Source organism: Cryptomeria japonica, chromosome 9, assembly GCF_030272615.1.
Source record: "Cryptomeria japonica chromosome 9, Sugi_1.0, whole genome shotgun sequence".
Taxonomy (NCBI): domain Eukaryota; kingdom Viridiplantae; phylum Streptophyta; class Pinopsida; order Cupressales; family Cupressaceae; genus Cryptomeria; species Cryptomeria japonica.
This window is the reverse complement of record NC_081413.1, coordinates 510186373-510205166: the sequence shown is the minus strand read 5'-3', so window position 1 is coordinate 510205166 and position 18794 is coordinate 510186373. Positions and strand designations below refer to the sequence as shown.

At 34.2% G+C, this 18794-nt stretch overlaps 1 protein-coding gene across 1 annotated transcript; it reads left to right on the top strand.

The window, feature by feature from the left end:
- The first annotated feature begins 1405 nt into the window (after positions 1 to 1405).
- Positions 1406 to 4479, top strand: LOC131046980 (homeobox-leucine zipper protein HAT5). The gene is made up of 2 exons (XM_057980796.2): positions 1406 to 2028; positions 4028 to 4479. The coding sequence occupies exons 1-2, from the start codon at positions 1708 to 1710 to the stop codon at positions 4265 to 4267; spliced, it is 561 nt and encodes a 186-aa protein (XP_057836779.1). The 5' UTR covers positions 1406 to 1707; the 3' UTR covers positions 4268 to 4479.
- The last annotated feature ends 14315 nt before the right edge of the window (positions 4480 to 18794 follow it).

Genomic DNA, 18794 nt, shown 5'->3' with positions numbered 1-18794 from the left:
ATCTAATCATTAATTATATAAAAATAGTTATATAAATGCATCAAGACTTTTTCTCAAGTTGAACATAAAACTAAATAAAAAATAAAATAAACAGATAGGTTTCAGACATTTTTTGAGGCTGTTACAGAGCACATAGTTGGCTCTTCTTTTGATTTTCTCTGTTAATCTAAATCTTCTAAATGAAACTATAACGATGTCTAGACTTATAAATTTTGATAAAGCTTTTATAGATTTCATCTGAAAATGATAAATGGTTTGTAATCAGCAGCTAATCCCACTCTGAGTTTAGATAAATTCAGGGCTATGGATGTGGTTTTCTCCTTCTGTGCATGCTCATGGACATAATGTTATGTCTACAGTTTTGATGCCCTACTGGGTCATTGTAGAAATCTATGGTTTCTTTTGTAAATTTTCTTTAAAATCAATATATTTTCCTGGCTCTGCCTATTATCGACCAAATATATATATATATATATTTTGTTTTAACAATATTTAATATTCAAAATAAAACATTTACAAATAACATGCAAATCCAAGTCCAACATTGAAAAGGATTGAAAAATCCAAATCCAACATCTAAAAGAGTTTGGAAAGCTAAACATGACATTGAAAAGAAATGAAAAATACTGATTTGTATATCTTGATAATCATATGGCAACATGGATGTCCAGCTTTGCTAATAATCAGACATTCAAAATCCAACATTTTAAATTATAATAAATCGCTGGTTTCTATGTCTGGGCAATTATATTACATAAAACATAGATGTTAAGTAATTAAAAGGAATACAAGACAGGAATTCAGCATTGAAAGGGACTGGGAGATATAAATTCAACATCGAAACAGAGTAGAAAACACTGATATGTATATATTTCTATTTATACATAGAGGACAGTTTCAAATAATTATATCAATTATAATAAACGGTCAATATAAGACATTATTGGAATGTGTGAAAGTATATGTGTCCATTTCATTGATGCCTTTCTTCACAGGTTTGAAAAAAATCACTGTTGTGATTGTGTTTTTCAAGGATCAAATCTTAAATAAATCAATTTGTGAGTAGACAGTGAGCAGAATATAAAGCACAAAGATTTTAGCAGTACAGGTTGGCATGTTTTAATTGAATTCAAAAAGTTGAAGGTGTATTGCATCACAGACAAATAACATGGGAAACATGCATGTATGATGAAATTTAACTGCTCTTTTGATGTCAAATCAATCTTTGACAAACATGCAAAGTGTTTAATGTGGATGTAGAATTTTTCAGTGTGTTGTATGACATGACATTGACTTCACATGCAGAGGGAGGAAAAGGGAAACCTGAAAATGAAATTATATGCTTTAGGAATCTTTCATTTTAGGGACCCATGTACCAGCTTCATTAACTTGTGCAAGTACAGTAGTGACATTTTGTATTCAAGTTACCTGCACAGTTGTAATTGGGGAAGATGTAAAGCAGGTTAGGTGACCTTTTTACTGGAGGCCAATATGAACGACCTAGTAGAGTAGTGTTTTGCAGACAACCCACAAAGAATAAAGGCGATAAGAAAGTGTTTTGTTTGTCTCTTTCAAACATCAAAAAAGATGGTCACGTATATAAGAGTGGAAGAAGTTGTACAGGCCTGCTTTTCTTTTATCATGCTTGAGGCTGGTAATCAGTACCATAAATATTCATGGGGAAGACTTGACAGCTGACTCGTATCTATGGCATGGCAAGATCAGACTTCCAATAGATGCATTCTGATTATGGGAGAAAGTAAGAGGAGGTTAACTGTAGATCAGGTGAGAATACTTGAGATGAACTTTGATGAAGAGGAAGGCAAGCTTGAACAAGAGAAGAAGATGCACTTGGCAAGAGTATTGGGGCTAGAGCCAAGGCAAATTGCTGTGTGGTTTCAGAACAGGAGAGTGAGGTCTAAGAACAAACAGCTGGAGAGAAATTTTGTTGTTCTAAAGCAAGACTATGAAATTCTCAAAACAGACTATGATAATCTTATTCAAGAGAACAAGAAGCTCAAGTCTGAGGTAAATTTAAGCTTTCTTTAACCATGGTTCATATTGGTTTGTTTGTGCATTACATGTGAAGGAATCAAATGCTCTGATAATGAATTTTTCCCCTTTAGAGTAATGTTTTTGTCGAATGAAAGAAACCACACCCAATAATAAAGTTTAGTAGGAGCACAACCCAGTTTATTTAGATAGCTGGGTATATGAAATGTGGCTTTCTAGCTCAATATGCAGTAAAAACCATTGTTTTTTAGCTCACCATTTTTTTATCTAATCAATTCTTTCATTTTGATGATGGATCATGCAGTATGATCCGAAAGGTTGATGATAAAAAGATATCACACAGTTTAAATTTGCTTATTTATATTGTAGAGGTTAAGGAATTAGAGTTTGGCTATGATGGTATCCTTGGAATTTGGTGTTTTGTAGGATGAAATTACTACACCCAGTAGTTAAACAATAGTGAAAAAAAAACTGTAAATGATGTAAACAGAAAACCATGGGTATATATCTGTGTTTTTTTTTCTCATCTTCTGATAAATTATCTTAAAAAAATCTGAACAAAAATGTTCTTGGATGAAAATACAGCAATCAATGGTATGAAAAGGAAACTTAATTGATGTGAGAATATATACATAAATTTCATTTGATCTTCTTTTGCTTAGTCTTAAACACTTTTCTCCACCATATTTTTAATATATTAAAAAGGGAAAACAGGGTTCCAGGCACTTTACATCATTAGAAACCATCAAAATGCTATTGAGTTCAGTTAAGTAGCTTAAGAAAAACTAGAATGTATTGTATGCAGTAGAAAAAAGATCAGATAGAAGAACTTGAACCATGTTATTTAAACATTTTGAATGTGTTTACAATCAGATTGTACCAACCCTCTATTAGCAGTGAAGCAAACTTATAAGATGTAGTTTGTTATTTCAGATGTTTTTGATACTTAAAGTATAATAAAATAGTCCGGAAACAACCAGTTCAACATGCCACTAACAGCATATAAGAGTAAAAAAATATGATCCTAAGCATAGACAAGTTTTTAAACAATCTCACCCATCATCTTATTAGATGTACTGGGAATGCACTTCTAGTAATAGAATGAGTTATAAATGCACTTTGTTTCCCTCAAGGAACAACAGTGATCTAAATAAAGTTATCATCGTGGCAGTAGCTTCACCTTACTACAATATACGGCCAGCTAGATAGAGGAAACAGTAATTAAACTTCAGAATTTTAGAAGAGATGGGACTGATGGAAGAAAGAAGTTTCCTTATGACTTTACCATAGACATCTGGGATCTATTGGATGCCAGAAATACACATTGAATTCTTAATTTGGGCCCAGGAGTCGATGGGAATTAATTAATTATTATATGTTTTTTTGGTGAGACATCAATATTGCATTAACAGTATATCTTTAAGGGGCTATTTTATAAAGATGTACAGTTTGAAATCCTTTATTATTTCATTGAGATGATGGAATTAGAAAGTATTAAAAACCTAGATTCTAATCTCATTCTACAGTCCCTTTCACCCACTGTAATGTGAGAGTTTAGAATGTAATATTTTTTTATTATTTTATATTACTTTTTTTTTTCTTTCTTTAATGTTAGTAGATTTCTACAATCTATGAGACTGTCTGTATGCTGCTTCTGAATTTGATTACATGAGTGTTTCTTGCGTCAACATTTTGCAATCCATCATCAGGATGATAGAGCATAAAGACAGGATGATAGAGAGAATCTCCTTATGCTCTCTATCATCCTAATGATGAATGATGAAATGTGATCAGAAATGTTGAAACAAAAAACTTCTATGCAATCAAGTCATTTTCCTTCCTTTCCATTACATGCATAGATTCCATGTGATTGTTTTTCGGATATGTACAACTGTATTTTTAATGGGCTTTTGTGAATATTAAAATAACTTGAGTAGATGTGTTATAAAACTTATTTACAAATGCACTGAAAGTTTCTAAGGGTGGCTTTGTTGTTCCAATTCTAATGATCCAGGTTCACAGCCTGAGCTGCAGTATGGGAGCCAGCACTAGTATTGAGAACATTAAGGCTGATTCAACTTCAACAAATATAGTGAAAGAAGAGATTGGAGAACCCAGTAAAGTGAAAGAGGTTGTGCTTCAGGAAGATGATCAAAGCCATGACTGCAGTCAATTTTATATGGAGAGTACTACTAGTGATGATAGTCTTTGGGGCACTGATTACTGGAAATCCCAAGACATTTGGAAGGACTGAAGTCCCAGCTGTCAGTATGCCTACAGTACATGAGTGAAAATAAAGTAATGTAATCAGGAAAATTAATATGTATATAGACAAATGCACTTACCAAGCATTTTATATTATTAAGTAAGAACTATCCTCTGATTAAGGATCCTTTCTTACAAACATTTGACTTGTGAGAATCCATATGATGGATGATGCTATATTTATGGACAGAGGTTTCTTTAGTATTCATCTTCAATAGTATGTTATTTGTAGGAGTAGATCCACAACCCCTGTCATGTTTTATTATTTTTATTTTAAGACTTCAGTAATGAAATATTAATATGTTATGCATCAGCATTATGATGTCTGTAGAGAGAGTTGAATTTTGATTTTCAATGCTTATTGTTATTGTTTTTTTTTTTTCACTTATTTTGTTTAGTATTATTGATTTTATTTTAATATTAATTTTAATTATTATGAAATGAATGATAATATTTTGTTTTATTTGAGTGTAATATGTGGCATTTTTTTTGTTATATAGTAGTTGTATGAGTTTAGTTTCTTTGGTTTTCCATAATTTATTTTCCATTCTTATATTATAGCAATTCGATAATTATAGAAGAAGATTCTCTTTCTGTTTGATTCTTTCCTTTCAGTATGTCCTTTTGAATCCAGTTGTAAATAACTTAATATTAATAAAAGTTTAGTAGCTTTGCCATTTTTATTGAAAAATAAAAAATAAAAATTATATAATAAGTCTCAATAAATTATTAGTGTACAAATTCACCTTACAAATAAATAATAAAATTAATAGTTTTAATATCAAAATTTTAAAATTTATTGTATTTATATATCAAATCATAACATTTGAAAAAAAATAAAAATATAAACTACTAATCATGACATATAAATGGTATTTGTAATTTTGTTTATAAGAAAAATGGATAAACTACTGTTAAAGATATGTGCAAAATGAGTGGAGTGATAATGAAGGGGTGTATTTTGTGATGGTCTTTAGGATAATATATAAACAAAAGTTCTTTTATATGTATATTTCCTTTTTCAAGTTTTAATAAGAAATATAAGTTAAATTATTATTTTATTTTAAGTTTATTTAAAAAATGATTTTTATCAATAAGTATATATTAAGTTCATGTTTCAATTTAGATTGGTTTAAGAAAATTATTAGAACAATATTTTATCAAGGATATTGAGGGCTTAGGTAACCAGAAGGAGGCAAAAAGGAGACAACTTGAGAGGAGTCTCTTGACTCTGTGATTGAGGAGTGGAAATTAATATGTTAGGTTATCTTTTGTGTTTTGGGTTATTGTTTAAAGCTATTTCTTAGTTTTGTTGTTTCTTATTAGTTGTGGTGCAAGTTAGTTGCTTTCTTTTCTCACCTTTGTCATGTCTTTTGGATGTTTGAAGTGGACTTGAGGCTTTGACAATTTTAATTAGACTAATAGTATCATGTAGAAATTAATAAAATGTATAAAATAACTTAAATAAGAACCACTTAATTTACATTAAATTTTATAGGTGCCTTTAATTTATTTTTTATTTTATTTAAATAATTCACTTAACAGAAAAAATATAAAATATAATGTCTTTTTCAATTTTTTGATTAAACTTTTCAAATATCAAATTTGATAGATTATTATAAAAGTATTTATGTAATTCTCCCAATTCCTCTCAAAATCCTTGAGCAGATGCAAGATGGGACTCTTTGGATGTAGGGTGACATAAACTAAACTTTAAAGTGAAGTAGATGTAATTATAAAAGTATTTATATAATTCTATTTAAAGTGAAGTAGTATAATTATAAAATATTTATATAATCCTCCCATTTATAGGAAGGCTTAGGTTTATTCCTCTCAAAATCCTTGAGCAAATGCAAGATGGATCTCTTTGGATGTAGGGTGGCATAAACTAAATTTTAACTATGCAACCAAATGTAAACCAAGGATTTTGATGACATCTTGTAATATTAGATCACAACATTGGTAAGATTAAATACCATAGAAGAGGTATACTAGTTTTCCTTGAAGATTGAAGAAATATTGAACAAGAGATTTTAGAACAAGCAAAGAGGAAGAGGTTGAGATGAAAAGCAAGAGGGAAGATCATATGGAGATCCAGATGAGGATTCAAATCTGAAAAGTTAGAAAAATGAAGACCATGACAGAAATAAAAATTCAAAGGAAAGATGATTCATGCCCCCATGAACAAGATTCTAAAGGAAGAGGAAGATCAGGTAGAGGGTTTGGAAGAGGAAATTATAAAGTAACTTATTTTGAATGTGGAGAAGGACAAAAAGCATATGAATTTCTAGAACATGGAAACATAAAAAGATGAAATGAAGGACATAAAAGAATTGTAAATATTAGTGAGGAAGATGAATCTTCACAATCAAAGGATGATGAAAATGGAGAAGTGCTAGTCACCAAGAGAGTCTTGTTGAATGAACTAGTTCAAAGAAAGAACCTATTTAGAACAAGATGCAAGTGTCAAGACAGGGTATGCAATGTTGTAATTGATGGTGGATGCATGGGGAATCTCATTTCCAAAGAGATGGTGAGTAGATTGTACCTAGAGAGGAGAAAACACCCGCATCTATATAGGATAGCTTGGCTACAAGATGACAAGAAAATTTTGATCAACAAACAAAACTTGGTAAAATTTAATAGTGGAAAGTATTATGATGAGATAATGTGTGATATTATGCCTATGAATGTTTATCATGTTTCATTAGGGAGGCATTGGAGATTTGACAGGAGAGTACTACATGATGGGTTTGCTAATACATACTCATTGATGAAGAATGGAATCAAACAAAAATTGAAGCAATTGCAAGGAGTAATGGAAAAGGTACACGATAGTGCATGGGTTTGTTTAGTAGATGACTAGATGGTATGAAGCAAGAACATGTTTTTTTGGTAAAACTAACAAAGAAGAAGTTGAGAAGGATGATTTGATGATGTGTATTGAACTAGTTGATAGAGAATGGAAAGACTTGATTTTAGGTGAGACAATGGTTGCATCAAAAGGTGAGGTAAAGGCATATTTTGTTAGTTTCCTTGATGTGAATGAGAGTGAAGAGATAGAGAAAATTATTGTAGTAGTAGATAACTTTGATAAACTAAATTTGAGGAACGTGATGTGGAGGTAAATGATGGTTTTTCTAATGAATCTTTGTTTGAGAATTGTACAAATGAAAGCCCCTTGATTAGTGATCTTGATTACTTTTTGTTAAATGAGGAATTTGAGTCTCTTAATTGCTGTACTAATTCTCTTTTAAGTAGAGAAAACCAAGTTGCAAAAATAGTATGTCTTTTAGAAGGCATTGAAGAAATGAAAATTCATAAATGAGACAGCGTGGAAGGAGAGAGAAAATTTAAAATAGAAAGAGCTAATGGGAGTCCATTATTTCATTAAAAGATAAGGAAAAAATTCACTTGTTTTATGCACTTTTGATAGTGTGAATTGGTGGGAAGTCAAATTTAAAATTTTGGATTCCATGAATGATAGGAGAGGAATGAGGATGAAAGGGAATAATGTTATGAAGTTGCAAAAAGTGAAGAAAAAGAAAATACCAGTGAACAAAGTATAGAAGTGGATCCAAGACAAGCATACAACTACAAATATTTTTGAGTTTGAGTCAAGAAAAATTCTCCTTCTATCATGGATGTCTAATGTAGGAGCATCTATAGTTAATGGTAATCAACATTAACCAAAAAGATTTACAATTTATGCTTTGTTTGATTTTTAGCTTTAGGTGAATTTTTAGTATTAAATAAGCCAAACATTTTCATAAAATATTTTGGCATGGGTTGAAATAGACCTATGGTTATTTTTTCTTGTAATTTAGTGGCATTTGAATTGTAAAAAATTAAAAAAATATCTAAGTGGGAGTTGGGAACTTTTAAACCCTACATACACCTCAAATGGAGCCAATTTTAATTCAAATTCAAATTATTGGGAAATTAATTATTGTATGACAAAGAATCTCCCTCAAAATTTGAGCATACCATAAGAGGATTTATAGGTTACTAAGTGTGGGAGTCACGAGGGAGTGCAAGTGGTCTAACATGGATAACTAAACTTAGCATGTTGTAAGAGGAAGTGTAAGAGCTCTTAATAAAATTTACAAAATGAAATTCAAATAAAAATTAAGGGGAATTAGTTTTTAGACATCCATTTCTAGGTTTCCAAATGAAATGAAAGGAAAGGAAATTGAATTTGGGGTGGAGAAAAAAGAAAGTGTTGAGTTTTATTTGTAGTTTTCAATTTTGAAGGGGGAGAGGGGGGACTCTTGGAAGAAGGCTTGTAGAAGCCATATGCTACTGCAAATACACCATTGTTGTAGGTCTATGATTAGACCCAAATAATATTGGGATGTTGAATTGTGAGGCCAATAGGCTCACCTAGTTGTATTGCAAAATTGTTCGAAGTTTCAATAAGAAATTCTCGAGTTGTATAGGTGCATTTTAGAGGAGAGAAAGGAAGAAGTGTTGGCCATATGATGGAATTGATTATGTGTTACATTGATGTTTTGTCATTGATGTCAACACTAGTTGTTATGGTTGTTTACCGGCTTCTAGTAGAAGGATTGGATTGGGAAGACTATCAGTTGATTGTCATCAGTGTGATCTGGTTGATGGAATAAGTTTGTATGGATGGTTCATATGCTTCTGAAGTATGTTTCAGTCAGTTGGTATCAACTTGATGATTGGATTATACCTCATGTTCTAGTAAGCCTTCTTTATTGGTCTGGTAAGGGTTTCATCGATAGAGCTTTATTGAAGATCTTTGATGTAATGCATAAGTGGTGTTGGTGTAGCTTCTAGAAGGGATTCGGGATGTTGATGGTCATGGTATTCATGCCTCGACTAATTGGTGCCATTGCTTTGGCATGTGTGGATCTAATTTAGGTCCGATGCTATCTAGGTTATGGACCTGTTTTCATGTAACGTGTTGGTGGATCCTCTAATGCGCTTCTGACATGTTTTATTGATTGGATGATTTTTTTTGGGCTTAGGCCAACATGTGTTATGATTTTATTTCAGGATTATGTAATGGATCTATTGAATTATCATTTGGGTGGCCGACCTAATTGGTTAGGTCTCGGTTGGTATAAATATATGTAAGATCTCATTGTAGATCATGGCAAGGAGCGAATAATGTATTAATCATTTGTGCAGAGGATTTGGTCGATCATAGGTGGTCAAGTTGGGTTTATGTAAGAGGTTTTAGACCTCCGGTATTGAGCTTAACCGGAACTGTAATCTGGCATTTTTGATGCTATCATCGTCAATTCTTCTCTCTGAATTGTTGTCCAAATATTTTGAGGTGGTTGACATCTCTGTAGTCAGTGAGACTCCATTGTGATGAGCAGTGTGCTCTAGGCAATGTGTCTTCTTGCATGTGTAGGCCCCTGTTGTAATCATATACTTGCTGCATAAGCATCATCTGACTGTGGGTAGGGTTTCCCACCGTGGTTTCTCCTCATTGAGGTTTTCCACATACAAATCATGGTGTTATGTGTTATGGTTTCATGGTATTGATTCTCTAGTTTTCAATTATGCTTTAATGCTTTATCAGTTATTCCAAGATAGGGTTTTAAGTGCTTTAATTCACATAATTTGTAAACAACTGATTCACCACCCCCCCCTCAGTTGTTCACTAGTTATCTTAACAAGAAGAAGTAAGATCAGTTGAAGGTCATTTTCTATTGTTGGAATTTCATTTCATAGGTCTTAGAATCATTTTATATCAGATTGTAATGTGGAAATACAAATCCAACAATCTTGGCTCTTTGTTATGTAAACATGTTGCTGATTTTGATAACAATGTCCCTAATTTTGTTGCATCAATTTGATGTCCATATAATGCTGATTTCCAATAAATTTGAAATGGATTTTAGGTGGTTTTAGAGAAGTTTGCATCCCCCTTAAATCATTTTTATGGCTTAAAAAATGTTAGAAGGGACCAACAATGAGGCCGAAGCTCAAGCTCTACTAATAGGGCTTCATATATGTGTAGGTTTAAGACAAAGAAAGATTAAGATAGAATTTGATTCTCAAATAATTATACATGCAATAAGAAATAATTCAGCCTTGAATTGGAAGACTAGAAATGTTTTGAGGAAGTGTTGGTCACTTTTGATTCAAATGGATGAGTACAATGTCTCTAACATCTATTGAGAGGTGAATGTGGAGGTTGATACATATGCAAATGTGGTTTTCTCCAGGCTAGACAATTACTTTTTCATAAGCAATGTGGATGATTAGAAGATTTTGGAGAAAGGTTAATTATCTTCTCCATATTCTTGGAAAGAGGTATCATTATGAATTTTTAAGCCACAATGGATGATTCACCTATGGACAAGGGTGGTGGGATGAAAGGACATAGTATTGATGGTGTTTCATGCTATTGTTTGAAGCAAATGAGTTATTTTTTTCAATATTTCATTTACAATAGCACAAAACAACATGGATTTGATGGTGAGTTTGAGAGAGAAGATGAAACTGTAGCGTCGTAAATTGTATGCACTTGCTAGGGTGGTACAATTTCACACCTAGTTTAGCACCCGCCTTGGCGCATTTTGCATTTTGCATTGCATTTCCCCTTTAGCACTTAATTAATTAAATTAATTAGGTCTAAGGTTCTGTTTTATCATCTCCTATATCATAAAGTTGGGCCCTTTCATTAAAGTGTGCCCTTTTCATTTTATTCCTCCTATACATCATTTAATCAAAAACCCTAATTAGGTCTTATTTCGAACTTGGGGGCTTGATTTCGGGGGTCAAAACATCTCGAAATCACCTGTAACTTTGGGATTCACTCTAAAATCATCATATCTGACGACCCTAAAAATTTGGTGAAAAGTTGTCGGGACCATGGCACCCGGAGAGGACCATGGCACCCGGAGTGCACATGGTCCCGGACATTTTTCCTGAAATTTTAGGAGCACGATCCAATCATAAAATAAAGCTTAACCCCAATAAATTGGTGGGAGATTCAATCTCTAGGTCGGCCAAAAGTTGAAATTAAGACCTAGGGTTTCATATATAAGAGCTCTCTTTCTTCATTTGAAAGGATCCGAATTTTTGGTTTCAGGGACCTTCTATGCAGCGAAAGAGCAGATCTTGAAGACTTCAACAACATTCAACATCCATCCATCAAGCATTCATCAATTTCATTCATTTAGGGCTTTGAAGGCATTGAAGAGCAATAAGGGATCACTGACTGAAGATTGGCTTGTACCCCTCCCTTGGGGTTGGGTATGATTTCATGTTGTTTTCATGTCTTTGCATAAGCCTCATTATATCATTTGTATTCATGCTTTAGATCACTCTGCATCTTGATTTGGAGCATTTACATTATCATTTACAAGCAATTAGGGTTTACTTTCTAGGTTGCTCTAGTTTGCTTACTTGCATTTTAGGATCTTGCACACACACAAGGTCTGCACACACACTACTTTTACAATACAACTTGGCTATTCGTGGAGGTGGAAATCACTGAAGCGGGGGTTTGACTAAGGCAAAACCCTATATAGCCGCCCACCACACCTTTTCAGATATAAGGGCAGGTTTCGAGATTCGGACGACGCCGCAAATTGCAGATCCGGAAGAAGCAGACCGAGACAGAACTACACACCAAATTTCAAAGCAAAAGACCAGGACAGGGGCATGGGGTGCCCTGGTCCTGCGAGGACAGGGGCGCTAGGCACCCTGGTCCCTCTGTCAGACAACAATTTTCAGCATTTTTGACAGCCTTCCAGGTTGCAAAATAGCAGTTTTCGGAGCAGTTTCAGGGGCAGAATCAGGACAGTGGCGCCCGCGCCCCTATCCCAAACATTTTCACTTAGATTTTAACTCCAGGTACGCATTTGCATTCTTGTCTTGTCCTTGTGTTTACAACTTTCCATTGTTTAAGTTCAATTTTGCAATCTCGTTATTAGTTCATACTTTCACTTTGGGGTTAGGGATTGAACTTGCATCATTCTATCTATCATTTGCAACAAGGGAATAAAAATCCTAATAGGTATCCTGTGGCTCTCTCTTCCACAAAAAGAAGTAGCCAATTGTGTGATATCTCTAGGCTCTTTCATAGTCCACAAATGTGTGATTGAAAGTGAGATTAGGGCATGTTTGCTTAGTGTCACTTTTTCTCCCACACATTTTGGTGAACCCGACGTGAATTCCAATCTTCTCTAATTCTGATTTATGTTTTCAAATTTGAGTGTTTATGCTATTTACAAGGTTTAATTTCTTTCAAGATTCAAAAAATTTAGAGGAAATTTTTGCTAAAACCCTAATTTTTCAATTCAAAGTTGAACTTGTGGATAGCTTAATTGGGATCAATAATTTCAAATCTGATTTAAGAACTCATTTGAATCATAAATTTCATTTTCTAAATCTACATTCTAAGTGCTTGCATTGGTTAAAATTAAACATTTCCTTCTATTTTGCATGTGTTATCATTTGAAAGAGGAAAATTGTTGTCATGATGCATTCATTTCATAGATGTGATAATGGGTTAGCTTCCCTTGTTTCAATTTTTCCTTCTCCTAAAGAACCTTCACCTGTCTATAACAACATTTTAGTGCCTAAAAGAGTTGCTACCAATCCCTTTGAAACTCTCCCATGCTCTAAGGATGCAGACTTTAAGAGTGATCTTAACAATTCTCCTAAAATGTGCCCTTCCTATTTAGCTATCCTAGAGGAAGAGAATGATATCATAAACACCTTTCTTAATTTTACTTCACTACATGATGCCTCTCTAAGTGAAAAGGTATTGGTGGACATTGACTTATTTTCTCCTAAAGTTGGTCCTTCCAATGGGGGCATGTTAGTGCACCAAGAGGTTATGAACACTTCTTTCAAAGATCTCCTTCCTAAGCATGAATCTTTGGAGAAATATGTTCATGTTCCTCCTAAAAAACACTCCCTTCATGAGGATCCTTTTGTGCAAGAAGATGACATTATCCCTACATTTCCTAGTGATGGAATTTCCTTTTCCAAAAAAATTCCCACTAGAGATGATGAATTAATGATAAATGCTTACCCTTCTCCTTGAGTTTATCTTACCCATAAGCATCCCTTAGAGAAAGAAGATGAAATAATAAGCAATTTCCTTAATTCTCTCTCCCCTAAAGATCATATTGAACATATTTTGAGGAAAGAGGATGAGTTAAACACATCTATTGATGCTCTCCCTCCTAAGGATGAGGAATTAATAAACAATGTCATCTTCTCTCCCGAAATTGACAATACTTCAAACATTCCTTTCAACAACCTCACTATTTGGGATGAACCATTAGAAGAAGGTGTAGATTATTCTCTACCCCGTGAGAGAACCCTAGCCAAAGGGGATGAAATCAAGATTGAAAACTCCCTTGATAGTTTCTCACCTTCCTTGAATCTTAATTATTCTCTCTCTAAAAATAAAGCATCTTTCTCTCCTCAACTTGGTTCTACTCATAAGGATACCCTAGTTCAAAGAAAGATGGTTAACATCTCTTTCAAAGATCTCCCTCTCAAAAGTGAGACTTTAGAGAGTAATGTTGATCCTTCTCCTAGAGAGTTTATTCCCCACATAGATCCTTTGATGATAGAGGATGATATGACCTTTCCTAGTATTACTCTTCCTACTAGAACATCAATGCCTATCCCTTGTCTCTCTCCTAAAATTGATTTGATCCGTGATAAGATTTTAGTGCAAGAGAAGACTATCAATAATTCTTCCAACACTTTTGTTCTTTCCTCTAAACCATCCTCAATCAATTTGATACATGTGAATGAAACACATAACAAACCTCTCTTCACTGTCCAAGGTGCTTGTCCTTCTCAAAATTCTCAACCTTTAAATAAGCCTATCTTAGTGGTTCAAGGTGGTTATGCTAATGATTCTTTTTGCACTCCTAAGAAACCTATTATTACTGTGCAAGGAGGTTACTCTACTAAGAGCCCTTATGAGTATGCTAAGCAACTGACTAGAGAGAGTTATCATGTGGTTGCCCATACCTATAACACAAGAAACAATAGGAAACCTAATCCTCCTCCAGTTAGCCCAACTTCACTTTCTCCTTCTCAACCAATTCTTCTGCAAGCTCCACGTATTTCACAAGTTCTCGGTAAAGAATATGATCTCATAGAACAACTTAAAGCTACTCCGGCAAAGATATCCCTTTGGGATTTGATCCAAACTTCTTCCGCTCATCATGGAATGTTACAAGATGCCTTGAAAGATTTGAATGTTCCTCCACCTAATACATCTATTAATATAGTGTCTTTGGTTAACTCTGTGATGAATCCTAAAGCTCAAATTGTGTTTACTCAAGATGAATTACCTACTAGTGAAATTCAACATCAATATGATCCCTTGATGATTGTGGTTATCATAAATGACACTGCTATAAGACGAACACTGGTAGATAATGGCTCTAGCCTTAATGTGTGTAGCATTAATCTATTGCATAAGATGAATCTGGATACATCCCTTATTGAGCCTAACTCTCGTCCCATTTGAGGCTTTGATAATGTGGCTAAGTCTTCATTAGGTATTATCACCTTACCCATCACAGTGGGACCTATTACTTTGCCTACTCCTATCCATGTTATGTCGGGAAATCTAACATACAACTTGTTATTAGGGAGACCTTGGATTCATAGTATGCAAGCTATCCCCTCTACATTGCATAGACAAGTTAAATTTATTTATAATAATAAGACATATACCTTGATAGGTGATACTAATTTTCAAGCTTGTTTGCAAACATCTACTTCCAAAGGGAGTTCTTCTAAGCCTTCCTCTTCTAGTGATGACTCATTAAACAAGATACCTATGGATGAATCATTACCCTCTAATAATCAAAATTCTTTGGATGAGTCTGAAGTTCCTGAAGAAGAATCTTCTCAACTTGAATCTACACATGAAAAGGCTTTTGATCCTGAGAAGGTTCTCGTAGAAGACGATTGGGGATCTCTTGATTTCAATCCAACCTTAGTAGGTGAGTATAAGGTTCCTCCTAGAGAGCTTAAAGTTAAAAAGAAGGAAGAAACTAGAGATCAATCAGTCTTACCTGAACCTATGAGCAATAATTTTGTGGCTGCTTCTCAAACTTCTTCTCCTCACACCTCTAATTCTGAAGAATTTGATTCTTTGTCTTATGAAAAACCACCTTTTCTTTCTGAAATGGCTAATCATTATGGTCGTGGTTTTCATATTTTGGCTAAGAGTGGCTATAGTGGAAATGGTTGTGGTGCAAATGAACAAGGAATTAAAGTTCCTTTAGAACATAACATGCATGAATATTCATTTGGACTTGGATATAATCTTTCTAAGCCCACCAAAGCATCTAAAAGACCATCGCTCAATGTGAATGCTATATTTAGTGGTGATGATGATTTCACTTCAACTAAATCATCTTCTACTTCTATCAACTCTCATTCCCCTCACAAGGAAATCTTGGCGATGAACAAATCTCTTTATGAATCCCCTCAAATTTCTAAATCCACTTATGAATCTTTATCTCTTATTCATCATAAAGTCCTTTCTTCCAGGGATAAGGCTCTAATAAATTACACTCATCCCTCTTCTAAGATTTCTTGTGACTTTTCTTCTTCAATTTTTATCATTTTATACATGTTTTTGATCTCACTTATAGTTGAGCATTTAGCATGTCATATTCAAATACCTCATTCAATCTATCATGTCTTTAAATAACATTAATGGCTATTATGTTGCTCATCATTAGGTGACATTGGTAGCTCATTTACTGGGGGCTCATTTTCATTCATGATGGTACAATTTCAAGTGCAATCATATTTTTGAAGCAACATAATAGCCTAATTTTTCTATGTTATCTCTTGTTCCTATGGGGTAATAATGTGGAAATATTGATCATCTTTTCTTTAGAATCCTCTTTTCCTAGATATGGGAGAAGATGTGTATTCTCTTTCTTATCCTACCCACTTCTTGTGAGGAGCATTTTACATACACTAATGTCTTGCTTACATGAACTCATGTGAGTATGTAGTACATTTTGCTTATGTCTAAATCTCTCCCTAGAAGATTGTGTAAGTCCTTCTCATTGTCCTTATCCTTGGGAGGCAATGATCTTTCCTTATTTTTATCTAAGGATCCACTTTTTCCTATTTTTGTGGATGGTGTGAACTTTATTACTTGATGTTATTCCTTGTATGCATTTGTTGTTGTTTGTTCAAGAGGTGTAAGTCCTTGACTACAACCTCTTTTGCACTTGGTAAAATACATCCATAATGAATTCACTCTCCCAATTGGGTTAAAAAGAGCGTCATCCTTCATTAAGAATCACTTTCACCTCGCAAAAGAAGGAAGTATTGCATTCTTATTCTCTTCTTTGTCTTATTCTAGAAGATGTTATATTTGTCTAAGACAATTCCTCTTGGGGATAGGTGTCTTTTGTACAAAGATCTCTTCTCCTCCAAGGATCTCCTTTACACATACTACAAGATATCCCTTTCCAACTATCTTATCCTTGCTTAAAGAGTGCAAAACTCTCTTGCTTGGATCTATGACATTGTTGCATTTTTGGGGTATCTTCTTTTGTGATGAAGGTAGGTATCCTTGTTCTACTTTGCTTATGACATAAACATTACACTTTTTGAGCAATGGGTCATTCTCGGAACCAGAGCACAGACTCTTAGAGTGAGATGTCTCCATTTTTATTTTATGCAAGGTGATTATTCTCGGAATTAGAGCACAGACTCTTAGAGCGAGATGTCACGCTTTTGTACTATACATATACAGGTTGTAGCATACTCGGGCATAGACTCCTATGAGGTGCTTCTAACTTCCCTTACACACACATGCACGAGGTTGAGTGGAACTAGCGGCATAAGGCTAGACTTTCTCACTCTCCTCCCTTACATGGATCACCTAGACAGACTCTAGGGGCTAGTTTTCCATGTCCTTTTCCCATGGATCACCTAAACAAGATCTAGGGGCGAGAAGTCCACGTTTTCTCTCTCACTATTCTTCTCATGGATCACCAATGTGTGTATTCATGCTTTTTTCCTTTCTTTTCTTATCTTTGCATTTTGTTTCCATTTACATCCTTCATCCTGTGTTAGAGAACTCTCAAATCCTCACACTCTTTGTTGTGTTGAAATTGAGATTTAGTCCTCTTTCTTACCGAATGATTCTCCATTAGTTTTTGATCTCATATCAAATCTTCTTGTGAGCATTTGTCATCAATATTCTTTAACAATTCAAAGTGGTAAACATGATACCCTGTTTCAACTCACTAAAATTAGCAAGCCAAAATAGGGGGGGGCATATAGCTACCCTCGAATTTTCATCACCTTCCTTAGTAAGCATTAGGTGATTTTGTGATCTAACGTGTGTTTTGTAGGGTGCGGTTCCTAACTGTGTACTGTAGATACCGCTGGGGGCTTCGTCCGACAACTTATGGATATATCCTTTTTCAAATAATGTTTACTTTTCTGTACTTTAGCTTGCATATGCACGTAGTGTTCATATGACTGCTAAAGTGGGGGCTAAATGTAGCATCGTAAATTGTACACACTTGCTAGGGTGGTACAATTTCACACCTAGTTTGGCACCTGCCTTGGCGCATTTTGCATTTTGCATTGCATTTCCCCTTTAGCACTTAATTAATTAAATTAATTAGGTCTAAGGTTCTATTTTATCATCTCCTATATCATAAAGTTGGGCCCTTTCATTAAAGTGTGCCCTTTTCATTTTATTCCTCCTATACATCATTTAATCAAAAACCCTAATTAGGTCCTATTTCAAACTTGGGGGCTTGATTTCAGGGGTCAAAACATCTCGAAATCACCTATAACTTCAGGATTCACTCTAAAATCATCATATCTGATGGCCTTGAAAATTTGGTGAAAAGTTGTCGAGACCATGGCGCCCGGAGTGCACATGGTCCCGGACATTTTTCCCGAAATTTTAGGAGCGCAATCCAATCATAAAATAAATCTTAACCCCAATAAATTGGTGGGAGATTCAATCTCTAGGCTGGCCAAAAGTTGAAATTAAGACCTAAGGTTTCATATATAAGAGCTCTCTTTCTTCATTTGAAAGGATCTGAATTTTTGGTTTCAGGTACCTTCTATGTAGCAAAAGAGCAGATGTTGAAGACTTCAACAACATTCAACATCCATCCATCAAGCATTCATCAATTTCATTCATTTAGGGCTTTGAAGGCATTGAAGAGCAATAAGGGATCACCGATTGAAGATTGGCTTGTACCCCTCCCTTGGGGTTGGGTATGATTTCATGTTGTTATCATGTCTTTGCATAAGCCTCATTATATCATTTGTATTCATGCTTTAGATCACTTTGCATCTTGATTTGGAGCATTTACATTATCATTTACAAGCAATTAGGGTTTACTTTCTAGGTTGCTCTAGTTTGCTTACTTGCATTTTAGGATCTTGCACACACACAAGGTCTGCACACACACTACTTTTACAATACAACTTGGCTATTTGTGGAGGTGGAAATCACCGAAGCGGGGGTTTGACTAAGGCAAAAC

Coding starts and splice junctions, on each gene's coding strand:
- LOC131046980 (XM_057980796.2), top strand. CDS start 1,708: ATGGCATGGCAAGATCAGACTTCCAATAGATGCATTCTGATTATGGGA. Junction 2,029..4,027: donor ACAAGAAGCTCAAGTCTGAG/GTAAATTTAAGC, acceptor CTAATGATCCAG/GTTCACAGCCTGAGCTGCAG.